Source organism: Arabidopsis lyrata, assembly GCF_000004255.2.
Source record: "Arabidopsis lyrata subsp. lyrata unplaced genomic scaffold ARALYscaffold_1, whole genome shotgun sequence".
Lineage (NCBI taxonomy): Eukaryota > Viridiplantae > Streptophyta > Magnoliopsida > Brassicales > Brassicaceae > Arabidopsis > Arabidopsis lyrata.
In genome coordinates, this window is record NW_003302555.1 from 963,116 (window position 1) to 982,523 (window position 19,408).

At 37.7% G+C, this 19,408-nt stretch overlaps 6 protein-coding genes and 2 long non-coding RNA genes across 16 annotated transcripts; 5 read left to right on the plus strand and 3 right to left on the minus strand.

Moving 5' to 3' along the window:
* The first annotated feature begins 261 nt into the window (after positions 1 to 261).
* Positions 262 to 4,540, plus strand: LOC9325513 (general transcription factor IIE subunit 1). Of its 3 annotated transcripts, none has more exons than XM_021014658.1 (11): positions 262 to 363; positions 800 to 945; positions 1,106 to 1,228; positions 1,514 to 1,634; positions 2,050 to 2,163; positions 2,292 to 2,401; positions 2,498 to 2,681; positions 3,187 to 3,381; positions 3,470 to 3,697; positions 3,802 to 4,018; positions 4,245 to 4,540. In XM_021014658.1, the coding sequence occupies exons 2-11, from the start codon at positions 893 to 895 to the stop codon at positions 4,340 to 4,342; spliced, it is 1,443 nt and encodes a 480-aa protein (XP_020870317.1). In that variant the 5' UTR covers positions 262 to 363; positions 800 to 892; the 3' UTR covers positions 4,343 to 4,540. The 3 variants fall into 3 exon arrangements, with proteins under 3 accessions (XP_020870317.1, XP_020870318.1, XP_002889449.1); XM_021014659.1 differs by having other exon boundaries at positions 269 to 363; positions 823 to 945; XM_002889403.2 differs by lacking the exon at positions 262 to 363 and having other exon boundaries at positions 396 to 945.
* A 221-nt stretch (positions 4,541 to 4,761) lies between these two features.
* Positions 4,762 to 6,326, plus strand: LOC9325514. Of its 3 annotated transcripts, XR_002329672.1 has the most exons (4): positions 4,762 to 4,899; positions 5,117 to 5,451; positions 5,566 to 5,690; positions 5,964 to 6,326. It is a non-coding gene; the product is annotated as an uncharacterized LOC9325514 (long non-coding RNA). The 3 variants fall into 3 exon arrangements; XR_002329671.1 differs by lacking the exon at positions 4,762 to 4,899 and having other exon boundaries at positions 4,906 to 5,451; XR_002329673.1 differs by lacking the exon at positions 4,762 to 4,899 and having other exon boundaries at positions 4,906 to 5,451; positions 5,841 to 6,322.
* Positions 6,327 to 7,060: 734 nt separating this feature from the next.
* On the plus strand, positions 7,061 to 10,690 carry LOC9325515. 4 transcript variants are annotated; one of them, XM_021014656.1, is made up of 10 exons: positions 7,062 to 7,252; positions 7,747 to 7,813; positions 8,033 to 8,198; positions 8,337 to 8,633; positions 8,790 to 9,025; positions 9,223 to 9,396; positions 9,483 to 9,599; positions 9,729 to 9,908; positions 10,006 to 10,052; positions 10,197 to 10,690. In XM_021014656.1, the coding sequence occupies exons 2-10, from the start codon at positions 7,766 to 7,768 to the stop codon at positions 10,495 to 10,497; spliced, it is 1,566 nt and encodes a 521-aa protein (XP_020870315.1). In that variant the 5' UTR covers positions 7,062 to 7,252; positions 7,747 to 7,765; the 3' UTR covers positions 10,498 to 10,690. The 4 variants fall into 4 exon arrangements, with proteins under 4 accessions (XP_020870314.1, XP_020870315.1, XP_002889451.1 ...); XM_021014655.1 differs by having other exon boundaries at positions 7,061 to 7,252; positions 8,340 to 9,025; XM_002889405.2 differs by having other exon boundaries at positions 7,063 to 7,252; positions 8,337 to 9,025.
* An 84-nt stretch (positions 10,691 to 10,774) lies between these two features.
* LOC9325516 (DUF724 domain-containing protein 1) lies at positions 10,775 to 13,293 on the minus strand. Its single transcript, XM_021014653.1, has one exon. It carries the CDS (start codon positions 12,994 to 12,996, stop codon positions 10,990 to 10,992), a length of 2,007 nt encoding a protein of 668 aa, XP_020870312.1. The 5' UTR covers positions 12,997 to 13,293; the 3' UTR covers positions 10,775 to 10,989.
* Positions 13,294 to 13,396: 103 nt separating this feature from the next.
* On the plus strand, positions 13,397 to 16,523 carry LOC9328218 (isoamylase 2, chloroplastic). Of its 2 annotated transcripts, none has more exons than XM_021014649.1 (2): positions 13,397 to 13,503; positions 13,743 to 16,523. In XM_021014649.1, the coding sequence occupies exon 2, from the start codon at positions 13,924 to 13,926 to the stop codon at positions 16,438 to 16,440; it is 2,517 nt and encodes an 838-aa protein (XP_020870308.1). In that variant the 5' UTR covers positions 13,397 to 13,503; positions 13,743 to 13,923; the 3' UTR covers positions 16,441 to 16,523. The 2 variants fall into 2 exon arrangements, with proteins under 2 accessions (XP_020870308.1, XP_020870309.1); XM_021014650.1 differs by having other exon boundaries at positions 13,419 to 13,526.
* A 171-nt stretch (positions 16,524 to 16,694) lies between these two features.
* On the minus strand, positions 16,695 to 17,026 carry LOC110225292. Its single transcript, XR_002329674.1, has 2 exons — positions 16,941 to 17,026; positions 16,695 to 16,849 (listed from the first exon to the last, which is right to left on the minus strand). It is a non-coding gene; the product is annotated as an uncharacterized LOC110225292 (long non-coding RNA).
* On the plus strand, positions 16,823 to 17,704 carry LOC9325517. The gene is made up of 2 exons (XM_002889407.2): positions 16,823 to 16,926; positions 17,003 to 17,704. The coding sequence occupies exons 1-2, from the start codon at positions 16,857 to 16,859 to the stop codon at positions 17,572 to 17,574; spliced, it is 642 nt and encodes a 213-aa protein (XP_002889453.1). The 5' UTR covers positions 16,823 to 16,856; the 3' UTR covers positions 17,575 to 17,704.
* Positions 17,705 to 17,769: 65 nt separating this feature from the next.
* On the minus strand, positions 17,770 to 19,380 carry LOC9325518 (sm-like protein LSM2). Its single transcript, XM_002892110.2, has 3 exons — positions 19,126 to 19,380; positions 18,723 to 18,881; positions 17,770 to 18,077 (listed from the first exon to the last, which is right to left on the minus strand). Exons 1-3 carry the CDS (start codon positions 19,126 to 19,128, stop codon positions 17,958 to 17,960), a joined length of 282 nt encoding a protein of 93 aa, XP_002892156.1. The 5' UTR covers positions 19,129 to 19,380; the 3' UTR covers positions 17,770 to 17,957.
* Between the last annotated feature and the right edge of the window lie 28 nt (positions 19,381 to 19,408).

Consider the following 19,408-nt stretch of genomic DNA (forward strand, 5'->3'; position numbering starts at 1 on the left):
AAAATGGTTGTGTCCCTTTCTAATCGTTTATGTGGTTTCATAATTTCTCTCACTACTAAACCCAGATTTATGTGGTTTTAGAATAATCAAGTTTCCACTCTAAACGATTTAGCAATGTTAATTACTTCAAGTTTTCATTTTCCCGTGCGCGGGTGGACTTCCTAGTTAGTGTAATTACAAATACAAAGAGTTAAAAATCTGATTATGGAAATTTCTATGAGAACTAAAATGAGGTTGATCTATATATATATATATGGTAATTGGTAAATGTTAATACCAAATAAAAAAACAAAAGGGTAGACAGAAAAGGAAAAACACAGAGACCTCTCCGTCGTGTTTTCTCTCCATCTCTTGAACTTTCCGGTAAGCTTCGTCGTTTTTCCTGTTGGATTAGTGATCGTATAAGTAGATAGTTTTGATTAACCTAGATATCTCCATTCTTGTAGAAACTTCACTGCTCAGTGAGGTTCTAATTGTTTCTTCGAATTGAGTTGATTGCACTGCCGTATAAACCCTAATTTCGTGGTCCTTGGGGACTCTCACAGTTTCCGAACCCTTATTCTTGATTTTCTGAATTGCCTGAGTTCTCTCTTGTTGCTGATTTGTTTTGAAAGATGGATTTTGGAGGTCATTCTTCTCATCGATGGATCTGGGTTTTAAAATTGAGCTCGTAGTTTCTATGTTTTGGAGCAAATATCATCTCCGTTAGTTACTTTTATACGCTCGGTGGCATTAGTGTGTTTAAGTTTTTCACAGCTAATCTCTGTTAGTTACTTATACGGTGATGGATCCTTTTTAGGTTTATTCTCTGTATCAATGAAGATTTTGTATCAAACACAAACCTAATACTGGTTCCTTGACTGGTAATGTAAGTATTTGGGTTGTTAAGTCCATGGAAAAATCAGGCCCTGTGCAGAAAGCCGTTGTGCTCCAGCCATTTGTCAAGTAACTCTCTATACCATACAACTTTTTTTCTTTCTATTCAATCACAGATATAGCGATACTTTTTGTCTTCAGTCTTCTTATATATATATATATATATGTTCAAATAGTGCCCTTATCAATTGTTTTTGCATTTTCTATGTTGTTTTACTTTAATTTTTAGGCTGGTGAGGCTTGTCGCGAGGGCTTTCTATGATGATTATACTACGAAAAGCGATAATCAGCAGAAATCTGCAAGAAGTGACAACAGAGGGATTGCCGCTGTGGTGCTAGACGCCCTGGCGAGGTTTGTGTACATCTTTTCTATTTTTTAACCCCAAGAGTCTCTTAGGTGAATATTGATAATATTTAAACTTGTCACAATAGTTTCCAGACAACTTTTTGTAACTACTGCATTATGAGCTTTGTTGAGCAACTGGCTCACATCTCCCTGTCAGCTGGGGTTTAAGGATAATTTTTGAAACTTGATTATTGGCTGTTTAGGGTTGATATTTCTTAGATTGACTATTTAAACCTGCTGTGTTTTCACTGACTTTTATTTCTGTTATTTCTTTTGTTCTATGTCTGCTAGGCGGCAATGGGTTAGAGAAGAAGATTTGGCAAAAGATTTGCAATTGCACGCCAAGCAACTTCGAAAAATAATAAGACTCTTTGAAGAAGAAAAGTTGATTATGCGTGACCACCGGAAAGAGGTCTGTGCAGAAACTTTGCTCTTTCAGATTGTTATATAGCAGTTAATTTGCAATATGCCCCTTGCTAAGCTTTCAACTCAACGACTCTTTTAGTCTTATGATATATAGCATATTGTCATAAAATATCTAGAGTATAACAATGATTGAAGAACATGAGTGTGAATGAATGATAGATTGGGTATTCCAGGTTTTGCGTTCTTTGGTTGATGCTCATTCAACCAAAGAACGACAGTTTATTCAACATTCAACATGAGTGTGAATGAATGATAGTTTATTTTATTTTTCCTTTGTGAAACTTGTGGTTGTATTTTTTCACCACGTGTTCTACATTTTTTGGTTCAAATGTTTGCTTATCTCTAATTCTTTACCACTTCTTTACTTTGTTGCTTTATTGATTCTCAAATCTTTTCAATAGACTGCAAAGGGGGCAAAGATGTATAGTGCTGCAGTGGCTGCTACAACTGATGGCCGAGCAGAGGACAAAGTTAAGCTTCACACCCACTCGTATTGTTGTCTCGATTATGCACAGGCATGCTTCATGTCCCTAAATTATTTTGTTCAGTTTGCTGTTTTGCTTTTTTTTTTTTTTTTTTTTTTAAGAATTTTATTTTATCATACTATCCTATACCTTGTTAAGTTGCTTTTTCTTTTTTACAGATATGTGATGTTGTTCGTTTTAGACTGCATCGGATGAAAAAAAGGCTCAAAGATGAGCTAGAAGATAAGAATACTGTTCAGGAGTATGGCTGTCCTAACTGCCAAAGAAAGTAAAGTCCATTACTCTTTATGTGCTTATAAAATCTTTACTTATGAAAGTTGTATTATGTTCACTAAAGTTGAATAAATTTTCATTTCTGATTTAGATATAATGCGCTGGATGCTCTGAGATTAATTTCTATGGAAGACGATTCTTTTCATTGTGAAAATTGCAATGGTGAACTTGTTGTGGAATGTAACAAGCTAACTTCCGAAGAAGTTGTTGATGGAGATGATAATGCTAGGAGACGGCGGCGGGAAAAACTAAAAAATATGCTTCAGAAGTTGGAGGTATGTGTATACTGTTTTAGTGCCTCAATATTCTAGAAAATTTGATAAAGCCTCACTGAAGCTTTGCATCGTTCGATATTTTCAAGATGATACCAGAATGATTTATGATTTGATTTAGTATTCCTGGAGATCAGATATTAAATGACCAATGTTTGAGATTGCAAATAAGAGTCTGTAGCTTTCATGGTTACTTTTGATAAGGAAATGTTATTTTTTCTTTTTGCAACAGTCTCATGGCTTATATTCTCTATTAGGAATTGAGTATTGTTTCCCACTGCAATCCTCTTTTCACGCGTAACTTTTACTTTAGCCATGCTGATATAGTAGCTCATTCTCGACATCATCTCATACTTACTTTGAAGTTGACAGTTGCAGAAATTTGCCTCTGTGATGTTGGTTTATACCTTGCTGTTTTTTAGCGATTATTTTGCTTGATTGTGTTTTCTTGTATTCTGGCTTTAGTTATATAGTTTGTGCGTTGAGACAATTTGAGTATAAAATGCAGGTTCAAATGAAACCTCTGATGGATCAGTTAAATAGAGTAAAAGACCTACCAATTCCTGAATTTGGATCTTTTCTGGCATGGGAGGCTCGTGCAGCTATGGCTGCTCGCGCGAATGGTGATCTTAACCCTAATGATCCTTTGAGGTCACAGAGTGGGTATGGTTCAACACCAATGCCATTTCTCGGAGAGACAAAGGTGATCACTACTTATACATCTGCAAAAATTCCCTGCACTTTTCCTCTTTCATTGTGGTTAGTTGATTTCTTAAATCTTACATGGTTAGGTTGAGGTTAACCTTGGCGATGGAAACGAAGATGTTAAATCTAAAGGTGGAGATTCCAGTCTGAAAGTCTTGCCTCCATGGATGATCAAGGAAGGAATGAATCTGACCGAAGAACAAAGAGGAGAGATGAGACAGGAAGCAAAGGTTGATGGTGGCTCAAGAGGAGCAGCAAAACTTTCAGAAGACAAGAAATCAGCCAGTGGAAATGGAGATGAGAAGGATTTGAAGGCATGCTTTTGGGGACAAATCCTTTGTATCTATTTAGACTCCCACAGTAGCATCTTCTGGATATGTTTCAAGAATCTTGATACAGTATTTTCATTTTGCTTCAGGATGAGTATCTCAAAGCTTACTACTTAGAACTTCTGAAGCAGCAAGAGCTTGCTGCAAGACGAAATCAACAAGAATCCGCTGGGGAATCAGCTTCTGACATCCAGTTGGGTACTACATCCTCAGGTCGTCAGGTTAGTATGAAGGCCAAACGTGAAGAAGAAGATGAAGACGAAGATGAAGAAGATGTTGAATGGGAAGAAAAGGCTCCTGTTGCAGGTCAGTTTGAGTTTACATACTTACTTCATTTCCATATCACTTACGACGCACAGTTAGTTAGATGGAACCTTGTTTAGTCTTTAGAGTATATATTGAAATTGCAGAGCTTCAACAAGAAGATACTTGTTAAGACATGCTAATATTTAACTATATAAGTTAGATTACACAGGTCTGTCATGGGTGCATGATGCTCAATTTGGTAACTTAACATGTTATTCACTTGCAGCTAATGGAAACTACAAGGTGGACTTGAATGTGGAAGCAGAAGCTTCGGGTGGTGAAGAAGAAGAAGAGGAAGACGACATCGATTGGGAAGAAGGCTGAAAGCAAATGGATCAACCATTGATCATAGAATGAAGAAGTGGTCGATTGTGAATTCTCATGTACACTAATGACTTTTAGTATCTCATCAGCTACACCAAATTTCTCATATTGTACTTGTCGAAGCAGACGAAAGGTTAATATATCTGTTAAACAAAATGGTTTTGGACCAAAGTCCAATTTACAAGTGTTGTTGTTTTATAAGAGCATCTCCAATGGATGCATTATCAGGTTCTCTTTGTAGGTTCTCTTGAAATTTTTTTTGAAAAATAAATCAAAACTGTGAATTAAGAAGAGAGCTGTCTCTCTTGAGAAAAATCTTGAGTACCATGAGAGCCGACGACGTGGCCTTCTCTCAGCCGTCGATTGTTTTTGATCAAAAAAAAAAAACGCGTAGAAAAAAAAGAATGAGAGTAGCCGAAATATATCATTTCCCGACTATTCTCTCTGTTTCTTTGCGAAGGCGATGGCGATGCCTTTTCTCCGACGATTGAGGTTACGATTAAGGCCGCCGGCGACGATTGAGGGAAGATGGAGAGGCCGCAGGTGGATTAATTAAGGTCGGAAACATTATAGATCAGAGATTTTCGTTTCTGATACGTTATCGATTTCCGGAATCCTTTCTAATGAATTGATTTCAAATTTGTATTTTTGGTAGAAATTTCGTTGTTAAGGATCTCTCTTTCTTGTTACTTGAGATGTTCTCGATGGCTTAGTTCTTGGTTTGAAACTCATTTGTTCTTGGCTGAGCAATTGTTTTATGGCTTGCAATTTAAGGTTGGAGAAGTCATCTTTATACTGAAACTTGCAAGGTTTGCAGGCAAAGGCTTGCTTTTTCATGTTTATAATGATGGCTTCTATTGCAGGAGAACGTAATGCCAACTCTTACCATGACTTTGCAACCTATTACTTTCCTTATGGTAGAACTTATGTTAATTTCAAACTTTGAAGACAGTAAATGCTGGTGGGCAGCCAAAATCTGAATCATATGACTTAAAGAAATTCCATGTTGGAGATATGATTATTGGGAGAATCAAACGTGTGGAGCCCTATGGCTTATTCATTGACATTGATCAAACTGGCATGGTAATGATCTAGTTTCATGCTGCAAGGTAATTCCTTTTCCTTTTAGTCCGAAGTGAGTGTGGTTAAGATTTGCTGCAAGATTTGTTGTCACTTTCTTGTACTAAGCTCTCATTGTAATACACAAAATATCTCTTTGTCAGGTGAAAAAGAAGACTATAGCTGCAAGACGGAGTCAAGTGAAAATGATTATACTCCCAGAGGCTAACCGGAAAGATTTTGATGAGCTGGCGGAAAACGTGAAAGAAGTGCTTGATGGAAACAAGAGGTATATGATGCTGATCTACTAAAGAGTTCTTTATTGTTGTTGTTGTTACAAGAATTAAAAACTCTTATCTGTGATGATTGGCTATGTTTGCAGAAATGTTGAGGCTATCTTTTAGACTTAAAAACTCTTATGTGTGATGATTTTTTTCAGGGATTGTCATTTTGGGTCTCACACATAAAAACTATAGAAAGTAAAGCAATAGTGTAGTATGTGTGTGCTTTGTCTAATCAAAGACTGATCAATGATATGTCTGTTCAATTTTACACATTGAAGATGGAGAAGTAGCAGCACACACCAAGAATCGTTTGACATGGCAACATGGTCCTTTGTGGTACTCACTGCTTCTCCTCAACTTCACGGCCATTATCACTATTCTCTTTGGTACCTTTGTGGTACTCACTGCTTCTGCTAAGTCTTCTTCCTTCCTCCTCCAATGATGATACTGTTGACTACAGCTATTCTGCTATATAAAACACTTTCTACATTCCACTTGCATTTGTATTGCCCCTTATACTGTCAACACTCCATTTATATGTGATGCATTTGTAGCGAAAAACTTTGTGTTTTACGAGTTTGCTACTTCTGGTGTGTAAAATATTTGATATTAGTGATGAATTTTTCTTTATTTTCTTTTCATAGTGCTATATATCACACAAACTAGCACAAAACATTACATCAACCACAAAACCATGACTTGAATCCATATCTTCTTTTTCTCTACATAACCAAAACACAAAAATTTGATGAAGTGTGTTTATCAAGACTTAATTAAACACCAAACTTCACTTGTCTCTTCTTTATCCTTCTTTTCAAAAATTCAATACACCAAATCCTATGTTTTTATATATTTATTTTCAATTTTGCAATAATATTTTTCAGATTTATGAAATAAAATAATTAAAAAAATAATTTAATTTTTTCCTGAGAACCCCACAAAGAGAGCCTACCATTAGACTTTGCAAAATTTACAAAAGCTCTCATCTCATAAATTTAAAAATTTTAATCTTAAAAAAATGGTGAGAGCCCATGGAAGGCTCTCACCATTGGAGATGCTCTAAGTCTGTCAGAAATATTTATGGCGATATTCGACATGTGGTGATAGTTTGTGTATTTTCAAATTTATCTCTCTTTTTTTTTTTTTTGTTAATAAAAATTTTCCGTAAATTAGATGAACAGATTCACACACATAACGTTCATTTGTTTCATCCAGAAAAATATTGGAAAAGACAATTAAATTATTTTTGTAAATAAAATAAACCACAAGCCAATCATAATTTAAGGTACTTTCCTTAATATTTGTCCATTGCCAATTGGTTTGTTGCATGGACCTCTATAAATCTTAGCCGACAAAAAAGTCAAGATCTTGACCAAAATACCCTCGGATACGCTACAAAATTACGATACCACCACCTACAGCACGACTTAGTCCTCAAGTCTTAACATAAGAGACGGAGCAAAAATTATACTTCTTCCTCCTCACAGCTCTCGCTTCTGATCTCTTACTTGCCTCAAAAATCGAATATTTGCTAAAGGTTTTGTTGTATTCTCTTCGTTTTTCTCTGGTAATTAAATATTCTAAGAAATATAATTTGATTTTCCTGTGTGTATATTTTTTGATGATTTGTGATCGTTTCTAAAAATTATAGTTTGATCTTTTCATGATCCGTTGATGATTATGACGGCTAGGTTTATCTCTTTTTTTTTTTTTTTTTTTTTTTTGTTGATTAGGTTTTGGAATCTCCGTTCTTCAATTTTAGAAAACTTAATTAGGTGATACTGAATTTGTACTTTTTGGATAATTGTTCTTTTGTCTTCTGCACTTGTATGATAGTGTATCTCTTTTTTCTGCATAAACAAAATTTAGGGTTATTTGATGTACGCAAGTAACTAACACGTCCATGAGCTTTAAGGTTTTCACAAGGGGCTTGTAATGTTTTCCTTTTTCGTTGGCTTTGTTAGTTATATACTTATATGATAAAATATTTGCAGACAAAGTTATTATATTTCAGTCTTCTTTGCATCAATCAATAAATAATATTTTGCTTGTTTTCTGCAGAGTGTATTAACTTTCACTCATGGGTTTCGGTTCTGTTTATCGATCTCTAACCGAAATCTTTCCTCAGGTAAAAACTGATCTCTTATTTGATTTAATACAACTTTAGCAATGAAATCGTAACACTCAATTACTGGTGTGCCATTGGATATATTAGTTTGATCAAATGGTTTCACTGGACACCATATTTTTATTTTGGCTGAATCATCTTTTGTTTTGTGTTGTCATATAGAAGTCATGTCTTCTCTAGTCTTATCCAAACCACAATATATATTATGTTCCACTGCAGATTGATGCACGAATTTTGAGGGCTGTTGCAATCGAACACCCCAAGGATGCTGATGAAGCTGCTGCTGTGGTTCTTTCAGAGATTATTCCTTCATTTTCCTCAAATTTGTCTCATAATCTTACTCAATCTTCCAACAAGTCATCTGGAAGTATTTCAGACCGCGAAGGTACAACTTATATAGCCCATGGAATATAACCATTTTGTGAGCTGTTTGTTGCTCTGGCTTGCACATTCACAGCTTGAGGTTTCTTATTTTTCTATTTTCAGAGAGCAAATGTTGATAAAATGCTTGTTTAATATGCAGTAGAACGTGGTTTGGAAGATGTTGTTTCTAGGTGCCGCCCTTTTCTTGGAGCTTCTGGTTCAAAGCCCAGCACTTCTTCTTCTTGTTCTTCCTCTTCTTCAGAAACTCTTCCCTTGGTTGTTGTCCGTGACCACAATACCCGTGCTCTAAGTACTGATCTGGTCTCAAATATGAACGAGCCAACAAATTTGCAACCAAATGTTGGTCTTGATGTTTGCCATAAAGACCTGGAAAGTGAGGAAGTTCAATCTTTGAAAAAGGCTCGTGGAAAAGAGCACGGAAACTATGATTTCTTTGGTAGGTGTTTTGATGTTAAGAGCAATGCAAAACTTGGCTTGCTTGTGCCAGAGGATGATATCGCCTCAGTCGTCTCTGCCATTTCCCTAGATAATATTAAATTGACTAGCGATTTTTGGGAAGATCTTTGTTTTGGTATGACATGGAATCAAGCAGAAAATGCTGTATCGAAGCTGGTCGATTCAACTCCTGGGGATACTACGACAACTACACAGCAGGGTTCATGTTTTGAAGTTGACTCTGGGAGTACAAATCTTGTGGACGAGACTTCAAATCGTTCATTGGTCTCTGAAAATGGTGATACTGAAATAGGTGATACTTTTAGCACATCAACCCATGTATGCAGCGTTGATCACCTTGAAGAGATTATTGAGGATGCCAAAAGTAACAAGGTATGGCACATAATCTTAGCATTCTTTAAGCCTGTGAAAAAAAATTTCTTTCGTTTATGTACATTGAGTTGTTTCCACTGGTGCAGAGGTCCGAAAAGCTGGACCCAGGGCTACAACTTCTAGTTACTTATCTGCATTTTGGTAGATTTGAAGGAACCCATTATTCATGTATTTGTTTTGGTTGTGCAATGATGTAGAAAACCTTGCTTACTGAGATGGAAACGGTTACGAATTTAATGAGAGAAGTTGAACTTCAAGAGAAGGATGCAGAGAAGTCAAAGGAGGAAGCTGCTAGGGGAGGTTTAGATACTCTTCAAAAGGTCGAGGAGCTCAAGAAGATGCTGGAACATGCAAAGGAAGCAAATGACATGGTAACATTGTTACCTATAATGGGCCAATACATATTGTTAAAGGTGCTTGATTTTGTAATTAGAGCTAATATACCTTGATGTTTCAGCATGCTGGAGAAGTATATGGAGAGAAGTCAATTTTGGCCACTGAAGTGAAAGAGCTTGAAAACCGGTTGCTCAACTTATCAGAAGAACGAAACAAATCTCTTACTATCCTTGATGAGGTATGTTTCCATCTGCTGATTATAAAGATTTGTGTTTTTTTTCCCCCTCTTAAAACGAAACTTAGATGACCAGTTGTCTGCCTCTGTTTCACACTGTACAGAGATTTATCTAATTGTGTTTCTTTGTAGATGCGAGGAAGTCTCGAAATAAGACTAGCGACAGCACTTGAGATGAAAAAGACTGCTGAGCAAGAAAAGAAAAACAAAGAAGATTCTGCACTTCAGGCACTTGTTGAGCAAGAAGCCAACATGGAGAAAGTGGTCCAAGAATCAAAGCTTCTACAGCAGGAGGCAGAGGAAAATTCCAAGGTACAATCACTGTTACAAACACTAGCGATGAGTTTCCTCTAAACTCAAAATTCTTCTCAATCTCATATCTTTTTTTCTTCGTCTTCTCGGCCTGCAGCTTCGAGAGTTTCTTATGGATCGTGGTCAGATCGTTGATTCCTTACAGTAAGTCCCATTCTCGTCCCACTAACCGTACATTGGTTTATTTATTTAGAAAACCCATGAATCATTTAGCAATTTTTACTGCGGATATTCGTAATGATCTGCTATATTAAATGGATTTTTAACCTCTCTTGCTTCTTTGAGCAGAGGAGAAATTTCTGTGATCTGTCAAGATGTGAAGCTGTTGAAAGAGAAATTCGAAAACCGAGTGCAATTAACCAATTTAATCTCCTCAAGCCTCACTAGTTCATGCGGATCATCTATGAGAAGCTTGGTGCTCGGGAATCCTTCTGAGCGATTGAATGGAGTGCCTGAAACCTCAAGCAACAAGAACTTCCCAGAAGCAGCAGCTTCCTTCATGAACAAAGAGAAAGATGATTGTAGAGATCTTCTTGAAGATGGTTGGGACATCTTTGACAAGGAGACCGAACAAGTTGTTTGGTACTGAAGAATAAAGTTATTGTACATAGAGGGTTCTTAAATGCTAAAGAATAAATGGATTTGTTTCCTACTTTTTTAGACCACAACTTGGATCGGGGGTTGCATGTGGATCTAGCTTTATTTAAGTTATGAGCTATATGGATTTTCTCAGTCTTCTGAAACTCAAACCAGATTATGGACCTATGAATTTTCTCAGTCTATTCGTGGTTGTTTAACAAAGCCAATGTCTTTTTTTTCAAATAAAGAAAAAAGTTAGTAAAAGAAATTTATAAAGGGATATTAAATGATTCAGAAACCTGTTAAGTTGATTCTATTCATCATAAGATCTACAAAAGATGATTCTCATAGTTAATCTTAATAAGATTAGCCTAAACAAAGCATTAACAATAACCATACGGAGATAAAGATTGTAGATAACTGTTTTTACATACATCTACTCTAATTTTTCATTTCCCAAAATATAGATAGAGCTTAGATGTCATCCATACTTTTGTTTTCTTTATCTTATTACCATGGAGCCGAGACAGTTACTTGTCTGAAACTCAAGCTCCTCATCTTTAATCTCCTGATCAATGGTTTCTGCACGTGACTTCATTTCAACAATCCTTTTTTCCGTCGCTTCTTTCTTCTCTTTGGCAACCAATGCTTGTCTCTTCATATCAAGCATTATGCGTTCAAACTCAATCAATTCTTCTTCAAACCTCTGCCTTTCGATCTCTTTAGCTTCAATCTTCTTCTCAAGACATTTTCTTTCCTCTGCTTTCTTTGCTCGCTTATCTTGGAAAGCCAACAATTTGTTGATCCGTGACTGTGGATTTGCAACGTCAAAACCGTGCTTCTCGAGCTCCGCAAAAGAACTAGCGAGGCAACTTAGTTTGCTCGAGGAATCATCGAGCTGCAGATGTTTAACTTCCTCTAATAAACCATAGAAAGTCACCATCATACCAACCGCTGACCATTCGCGAATATCTTCTTTAGCCTTGAGCAACGGGCTGAAATGAGGAGTTTGTGGTACTGATTTGTACAACTCATTTGTTTCATATGTCTTCCAAAACGGCAACTTCTTTTCAAAAGGAGAAGCAAAACTATGCACCACACTTGAGCTCTGATAAGAGGATAGCTCAGTAGAGAATGGCTGATCATCAGCATCATCATTGTTGCAGATAATTTTACCTGTATCACTTATCTCAGCCTCTGAACCATTACATGTCCCATCAGTTTCATTCAGGTATTCTTCTCTTTTCCTTTTTCTGCTCCCATCTTTGCTATTCTCCTCCTCAGGCAACTTCTGTTGAGTTGAATCATTTCCCAAGCTATTCTGATTCCTCATCGGCTCAAGTGTCTTCTCAGGAGATTTCATTCCTTCAGCGTTTTGTTTCAACGGTGTTACAAATGAAACAGATTCTTCTGCTATGAATGTCACTTTCGAAATTATTACCGGAGGAATATTGTCATTCATCACAGCACCCGACCCCTTCTTTCCAGTGGCAGCAACAGTTTCAGCTACAGAGAATGTCTCGCCATTTTCCTCAGGATTTAGAGATCTTCTCGTATGTTTTGTAGCCATTGGCCTAGCACCAGGAGAAGAGCACATTGGCTTCTGTTTGATGTCTTTGGAAGGACTTTCGTTTACGGGTTTTTGCTGTGGTCCGTTATGCCAAACCCCATCTTCCCACACCTTAAAAGGCCTAAGATCCGAGTGTTTCAATTCCAAGTCATCCTTTGTAGCCTCTAACCTAACCATGTACTGTTTCTCAGTGAGAACTCCCATCACCACCCCTTGACGCCAACTCAAACCATGAAACAACACCTCTACACAATCAAGCAAGTCATACTCTTCAACCGAAAAAGGAGGCGGTGTAGGCCTAACACAGCGTGAATCAACGGTCATTTTTGGTTTTGCCTCATCAACACTGCATCTCAAGTGTTTATTCCATGCCTTCACTATAAATTTCTTCTCACCACTATCCTCAATCTCCTTAACTATCATTGCAGTAACCCAGGAAACTTCAACTTTATCTATTACACAACTTACTTCAACTAATGTCCCGGGGCTAAACATGGACTTACTCAGTTCCCTAACTTCTGGTCGTACCCATTCCTTACCGGTCCAGTCAAGATGTGCTCGCAAATGCTTTGTCTCGAACTGAATAATGTCTGGTGGAAAATCGAAGTAAACCAAATAGCTCCCGTCCTCCATTTTCTTTTTCACAACACCGGTCCACCATCCTTGTTTGTAATCAGCATCAACCACCGTTCCTTCCTCTAAAACGACGCCGTTGTATAGATTTTCCGGCGGGACTGGTCGGATAAACCCCTGTTCGACCGTTTGGGGAGACGCACCTTCTTTGTTGAGCAAGTTCATATAACGAACACGAAGCTTTTTGCTTTCCGAATTCGGATTCGTTGGGGTTTCTTCCAGAATTGCTCTGTACCAAGCGTTTCTAAACCCTTCTTCTTGAGAACAGATCTCAACTTCACAATCTTTGAAAATCGTTTGCTCCATTGACAGAAAAACAACCAATGTTTTGGCTCTGAAACAAAACCCTAAGAACAAAAATAGTAAAAACGCGCCCTTTCTTCTTTCTTCTTCTTCTTCACAGACACACCTTAAAACGGAACACTCCACTCTTAAACTCTGGAAGTGAAAACAGCTCAGCTCACTTCTGTCTTAAATTTTACATTTGTCGTACTTTTCAAATTATTGGGTTGATGGGCTCGGCCCAGATAAGATCACTCCTCGTTCACTCCCAGACGCACCTTACGCGCGTGTCTATGTTGCAATCGCTAAAGACCGTTTTTGTAGGCGCGTGAGGTGAGTGTGAGAGTTCGTGAAGGAACCAGACAAAACCTTTCAGTTTCATCCAAAATAAAAATCAAATCATACACTCATGGACACTCACTCAATTCATCAGATGGGTAGTGTTAGATATCTCTGTTTCAATCATTGTGAAATTCTCCATTTTAAAGCTCAGTTTTTTGCTTCAATGGCGGTGATGATGCTTATGCGACAGTAAGCTCGACTTTTTTTACGACGTTTGTCTCTTCTTTACGCTTTCTTGTGTTCCTTATTTTTTTTTTCTATTATTTCGTAGTCTTTCGATTTATCCTGATCCTGAGACGTCTTGTTCTTGTTGATTCTATTTATCGGGATATAGTTTCGCTTGTGAAATTCATTGAGTGATTTGGTTTCTGTTTTCTATCATTCAATCTTAATAAAGAGCTTTGGGGTTTGATCTGTGTTCTTAACAGGGATATTCATCACCTGGATTGCTAAAGTTTTTGGTGCTTTGTCTAAACAATGGCTGCTTGGTCACCATCAGTTGGGATATGATCTTGTTGTCTTAATAAGGGCGTCACTAGAACATGGAAGTTTCCTTCTGCAAGGTTTTTTACTGGTAAGAACAAGATTAAACTTGGATCAGAGACACTGATGTTTACAAGAAAACGTTTCATGGGGGATTTGGTTACTAGCGCGTTAAAAAGTTATCAGTTGAGTAAGATATGTGCTTCGAAGACTTCCATCGAGCTGAGAGAGGCATTGTCTACTAAAAGAGCTCAGGTTGATGACCTGAAGAAGGTAACATCATATTCATTCAGGACAAAATCTGGTGCTCTTGTTAAAGTTAAAGTTGAACAGAAGAGAGAAAAGTACAGCATTATGGTTTATGTCTCATCTTTGGAACTAACTGGTGATGACAAGAGTAGACTGGTGATGGTTTGGGGTGTCTACAGGTCTGATTCTTCCTGTTTTTTGCCTCTGGATTTCGAAAACTCTTCCCAAGACTCACAAACCCACACAACAGAAACTCCATTTGTGAAAAGCTCCTTGTCTGAGTTAATGCTAGGGCTAGAATTTGATGGGAAAGAATCGCCTTTCTACCTATCATTTCACTTGAAGTTAGTGTCAGGAAGAGATCCGGACGGTCAAGAAATGCTGACACACAGGGACACTGACTTCTGTATCCCGGTTGGTTTTACTGCTGGTCATCCATTGCCGTTAGGCCTTTCTTCAGGGCCAGATGATGACTCTTGGAATTTTGCCTTCTTTTCAAGAAACTCAACGAACGTGGTTTTATGCTTGTATGATGATACCACAACCAATAAACCTGCTTTAGAGCTTGATCTCGATCCTTATGTCAACCGAACAGGTGATGTTTGGCATGCTTCAATTGACAATACATGGGATTTTGTGAGATATGGCTACCGTTGCAAGGAGACGGCTCACTCGGAAGAAGATGTCGATGTTGAAGCTGAGCCAATTGTTTTGGATCCATATGCCACAGTCATTGGTAAATCTGTCTCTCAGAAATTTCTTGGAAGTTTATTTAAGAACCCTTCTTTTGATTGGGGAGAAGATGTGTCTCCGAATATACCTCTGGAGAAACTTATTGTTTACCGGTTGAATGTGAAGGGTTTTACACAACACAAATCCAGCAAGTTGCCTAGTAACGTAGCAGGGACTTTTTCTGGTGTAGCTGAGAAAGTTAGCCATCTGAAAACCCTTGGAGTCAACGGTGTTCTCTTGGAGCCAATATTTTCGTTCTCCGAGCAAAAAGGTCCTTATTTTCCATTTCATTTCTTTTCACCAATGGACATATATGGACCTTCCAATAGCCTTGAATCCGCGGTTAACTCAATGAAAGAGATGGTGAAGAAATTGCACAGTCAGGGAATAGAGGTACTTTTGGAAGTAGTTTTTACACATACCACTGATTCTGGAGCTCTTCATGGAATTGATGACAGTTGCTATTATTACAAGGGAAGGGCCAATGATCTAGATTATAAAAGTTACTTGAACTGTAACTATCCTGTTGTTCAGCAGTTGATTTTGGAGAGCTTGCGTTATTGGGTTACCGAGTTTCATGTAGATGGTTTTTGTTTCATAAATGCTTCGTCTCTCTTGAGAGGCGTTCACGGTGAACAGCTCTCTCGTCCTCCCTTGGTTGAAGCAATAACTTTCGATCCACTTCTTGCGGAAACCAAACTAATTTCTGATTGCTGGGATCCACTTGAAATGATGCCAAAAGAAGTACGGTTCCCGCATTGGAAGCAATGGGCAGAACTCAACACAAGATATTGTCGAAATGTAAGAAATTTTCTGAGGGGAAGAGGTGTTCTTAGCGATCTGGCTACAAGAATATGTGGAAGTGGTGACATATTTACCGATGGAAGAGGTCCGGCTTTCTCCTTCAACTACATTTCAAGAAACTCAGGACTCTCTCTTGTTGACTTAGTCAGTTTCAGTGGCCCTGAGCTAGCTTCAGAGCTAAGTTGGAATTGTGGGGAAGAAGGAGCAACAAATAAATCAGCTGTTCTTCAAAGAAGGCTAAAGCAAATCCGCAACTTCTTGTTTATACAGTACATATCACTCGGAATTCCAGTGCTTAACATGGGAGATGAATGTGGAATCTCGATAAAGGGCTCGCCTTTGTTGGAATCACGGAAACCTTTTAATTGGAACTTGCTAGCTTCGGCTTTCGGTACACAGATCACGCAATTCATCTCCTTCATGACTTCAGTAAGAGAAAGAAGAAGCGATGTGTTTCAGAGGAGAAACTTTTTGAAACCTGAAAATATTGTTTGGTATGCAAATGACCAAACAACTCCAAAGTGGGAAGATCCTACTTCTAAGTTTTTGGCATTGGAGATCAAATCAGAGTCAGAGGAAGAGGAAACTGCGTCACTGGTTGAGCCAACTGAGCCAAAGAGCAATGATCTGTTCATCGGATTCAATGCAAGTGATCATCCGGAGAGTGTAATCTTACCTTCACTTCCGGATGGAAGCAAATGGAGACGATTGGTCGACACAGCTCTTCCTTTCCCGGGGTTTTTCTCTGTCGAAGGAGAGACCGTTGTTGTAGCAGAAGAACAGCTGCAGCAACTGATTGTGTATGAGATGGAGCCGTACAGTTGTACCCTTTTTGAAACCATCAATGCTACTGCTTAGAACTCAAGTTATGATCTTTGTATATGTTACTGTGTTGTCATATTTCCAATAAGAATATTCAATTAAATCAATGACTTCCACAATATCTGATATAGCAACATCACTTGTGCCTTTTGCTTGTATCCAAAGCTTAATACTGTATCTCCTCAAATCAGTGATCATTATTCGTTCTGATACGAGGTGATGAAACCTGCCTTTTATGGATTCAAAAGAGTACGTTCATTGTATATATGGAAAGAAGATTTTCCTCAAGATTTAAGAGCATAAAGATATAATCTTTATTCATTTTGTGTAGATAGGATAAGATATGGATTGCTTAGGGTTTATAATCTTTAGCAATTACATAACCGATTCTATAAGTAAAACCCAAAAATTCTTCAAGTTTCTTTGAAAGCAGCAGGAACGTGATCTGAAAAATGAACGACGGTTGCTGCTCAAAGTGTCAGGTTAAAGCAATAAAGAAGAAGAACTCGAAGAAAACCGAAGGTTAGTGGTTTAACCTATCAGAAGATTTCTAACTTATCTTCACAAATCTTAAAGTTTCTGCCTTTCTGATGAACAGAAGAGTCTCGTGAAGAGGATGTGAAAGAAAAACAGAAAGTTTCAGAGAGTGAGAATCCGAAAAAAGATTCCAATGAGGAAAAAGGATCACATGAAAAAACAGATCAGAAGGATAAGAAGAAGAAGAGCATCCTCACATGGCAACACTCAAGTACAAAGAAAGAGAAGGATGTTGGTAAAAAGAAGGACTTGGTAAGTGAGAAAAATGATGTTAACCCGCCGTGTTACACCGCTAAATCGATGATCTACCATGGTGGACCCAATCCTTTAAACCGGTGGCCCATATCCGCAGCCCCTAGAAGCCATTATCCCCCATTTTCGATGGGAGCGATGTATGGACCATATGGTGGTTGTGGACCTTGTGGTGGTCCAATTTATCCATACCAATCCATGCCTCGAGCCACAATGTTCAATGGTGTTCACATTTCACCATATCCGCCTATGGCTGCAGCATATCCTCCTATGGCTGCAGCTGGTCCTTTCCCCTATTGGCAAACCAGACCGTACATGGATACAAATCCTATGAAGCGTTACACTAGCTATGCAGACAATTACTCCTATTGCTTTATATGAGTCTATATGTTTTTCCTCTCTTTGCTTCATCTAAGTAAGAAGAAACTAAATTAATGACAAGAGTTAAGGATCATTTTGCTATGCAGACAAGTACTCATATTGCTTTATATCAGTTCCTTCTTACTGAGTCTATATGTTTTTCCTCTGTTTGCTTCATCTAAGGAAGAGGAAACTAAAGTAATGACAAGAATGAAGGAGTTTCTATGTGTTTTAAATAAACTTTTCATCGAATGAGGAACAAAGTTAGATGATCCTTTGGTAAAGATAATGGAAACAAGATTCATGGCCATAACATAGGCTCTACATCAGGAAAACATTCATTATCAAGCCATTACACCAAATGAAAAGTATTTAAGTTTTGGAGATACAACGACTTTTCAGAATCAGCCACCCCTAGCTTCTCTTCTAGCGGCGTCGTGAAGCAAATCAACATCAACTCCGTCTTTAGGTAACTGCACGTACCTTACCACTGATCCTCTGATGAAACAGTTTCTCACTGAAAGCTACACAAGACAACACACACAAATATGTAAGCTAAAAACATCATCGGGAAGATTCTAGCGAAATCGGTACAATTTGACAAGATTCTTAAAGTGTGACAAGATAAATAAGTACAGTGCCAAAGAAATACCAAAATGAAAGCTAAAAGCATTGAAATTGGTTCTGCAAACATATTGCAAATCTATTGTAATTCTGAGTAAACTTGACAAATTGCAGTACACAAGCAGCAATCTCAATCAAATATGTCAATCAGAACCACTTATCACTTCAAATCATCCCTTTGCGATTGTAAATCTAATCAATATCACCTTAAAGCTTTTCAAGCTTGGAGCAAATGTAAGTGGGGAAAAAAAGAAAGAGTGATGGCTTAAAGACATCTGCAAGAGCCAAGCATTAAGCTTTCGAATTCATCAGTTCATAAGTGATATTTTACAATACGAAACAACAAGAAACTAGCGAGTGAGATCAAGTCCAGTGGTTATCTATCTCAAGATAATGTCAAACAGAAATATAAACCACTAAAGAACAATTCAAGCACACAAAACAAAGAAAAGATTGCCTAAGTGAACAAGAAAATCATGGGCTGCTCCAATAAACCCTAAATTCCCAATTCTTGGGAGAAATCGCTTAAAAGAAAGAAAATTTACCATGTGAGGGTATTTGTCCTGGTCAACAACCCTAGTGTTCTCGAGCTTGATATTCAGATACTGATCAACTGAGTGAAGAGTTCCTCTTATGGCTAAATCGTTCTTCAGCTCAACCGTCACTTCTTGTCCAACCAAATCCTTGAAGTAAGAAAAGAACAACTGCACCAGAGAACAAACACAATCAAAACCCATTACGAGAAACCCTAAATCATCATCGGAAACCAAAAACCTAAATCATCATCGGAAACCAAAAACCCGAAATCTCCAAGAACCCTAGAACCATTGGCTAAAAGAGAAACACACCCACGAATAATTACGAAGAAAGAAGAAAACTTTTCTAGGTCAAACAAAACAATTGCCAACACTCAAGTTCAGGAAAGACGAAGAAAGTATTCAAATTTACCATTTTTTTTCTCTGCTGATTTCTTCCTCTCGCAATTCAACAAAGAAGCTGAAAAAGCTTTGCGGGATTTGAGGACTTTAGAACTTCTCTATGTCGAGTAGACCCTAATGATCTTTGGGGCTAATTTTGAATATAACAAACAAAAGCTTTACTTATGTAATTATTCAAAAGATTGGGTCTGTTCTTGCTAATTCAAGTAATAACTAATAAGGGCCTCAAAAAGTAAATATTTAAAACCTCATGTGTGTTTTGGTCACCAGCCAAAACAGAATAAAGAAAAGAT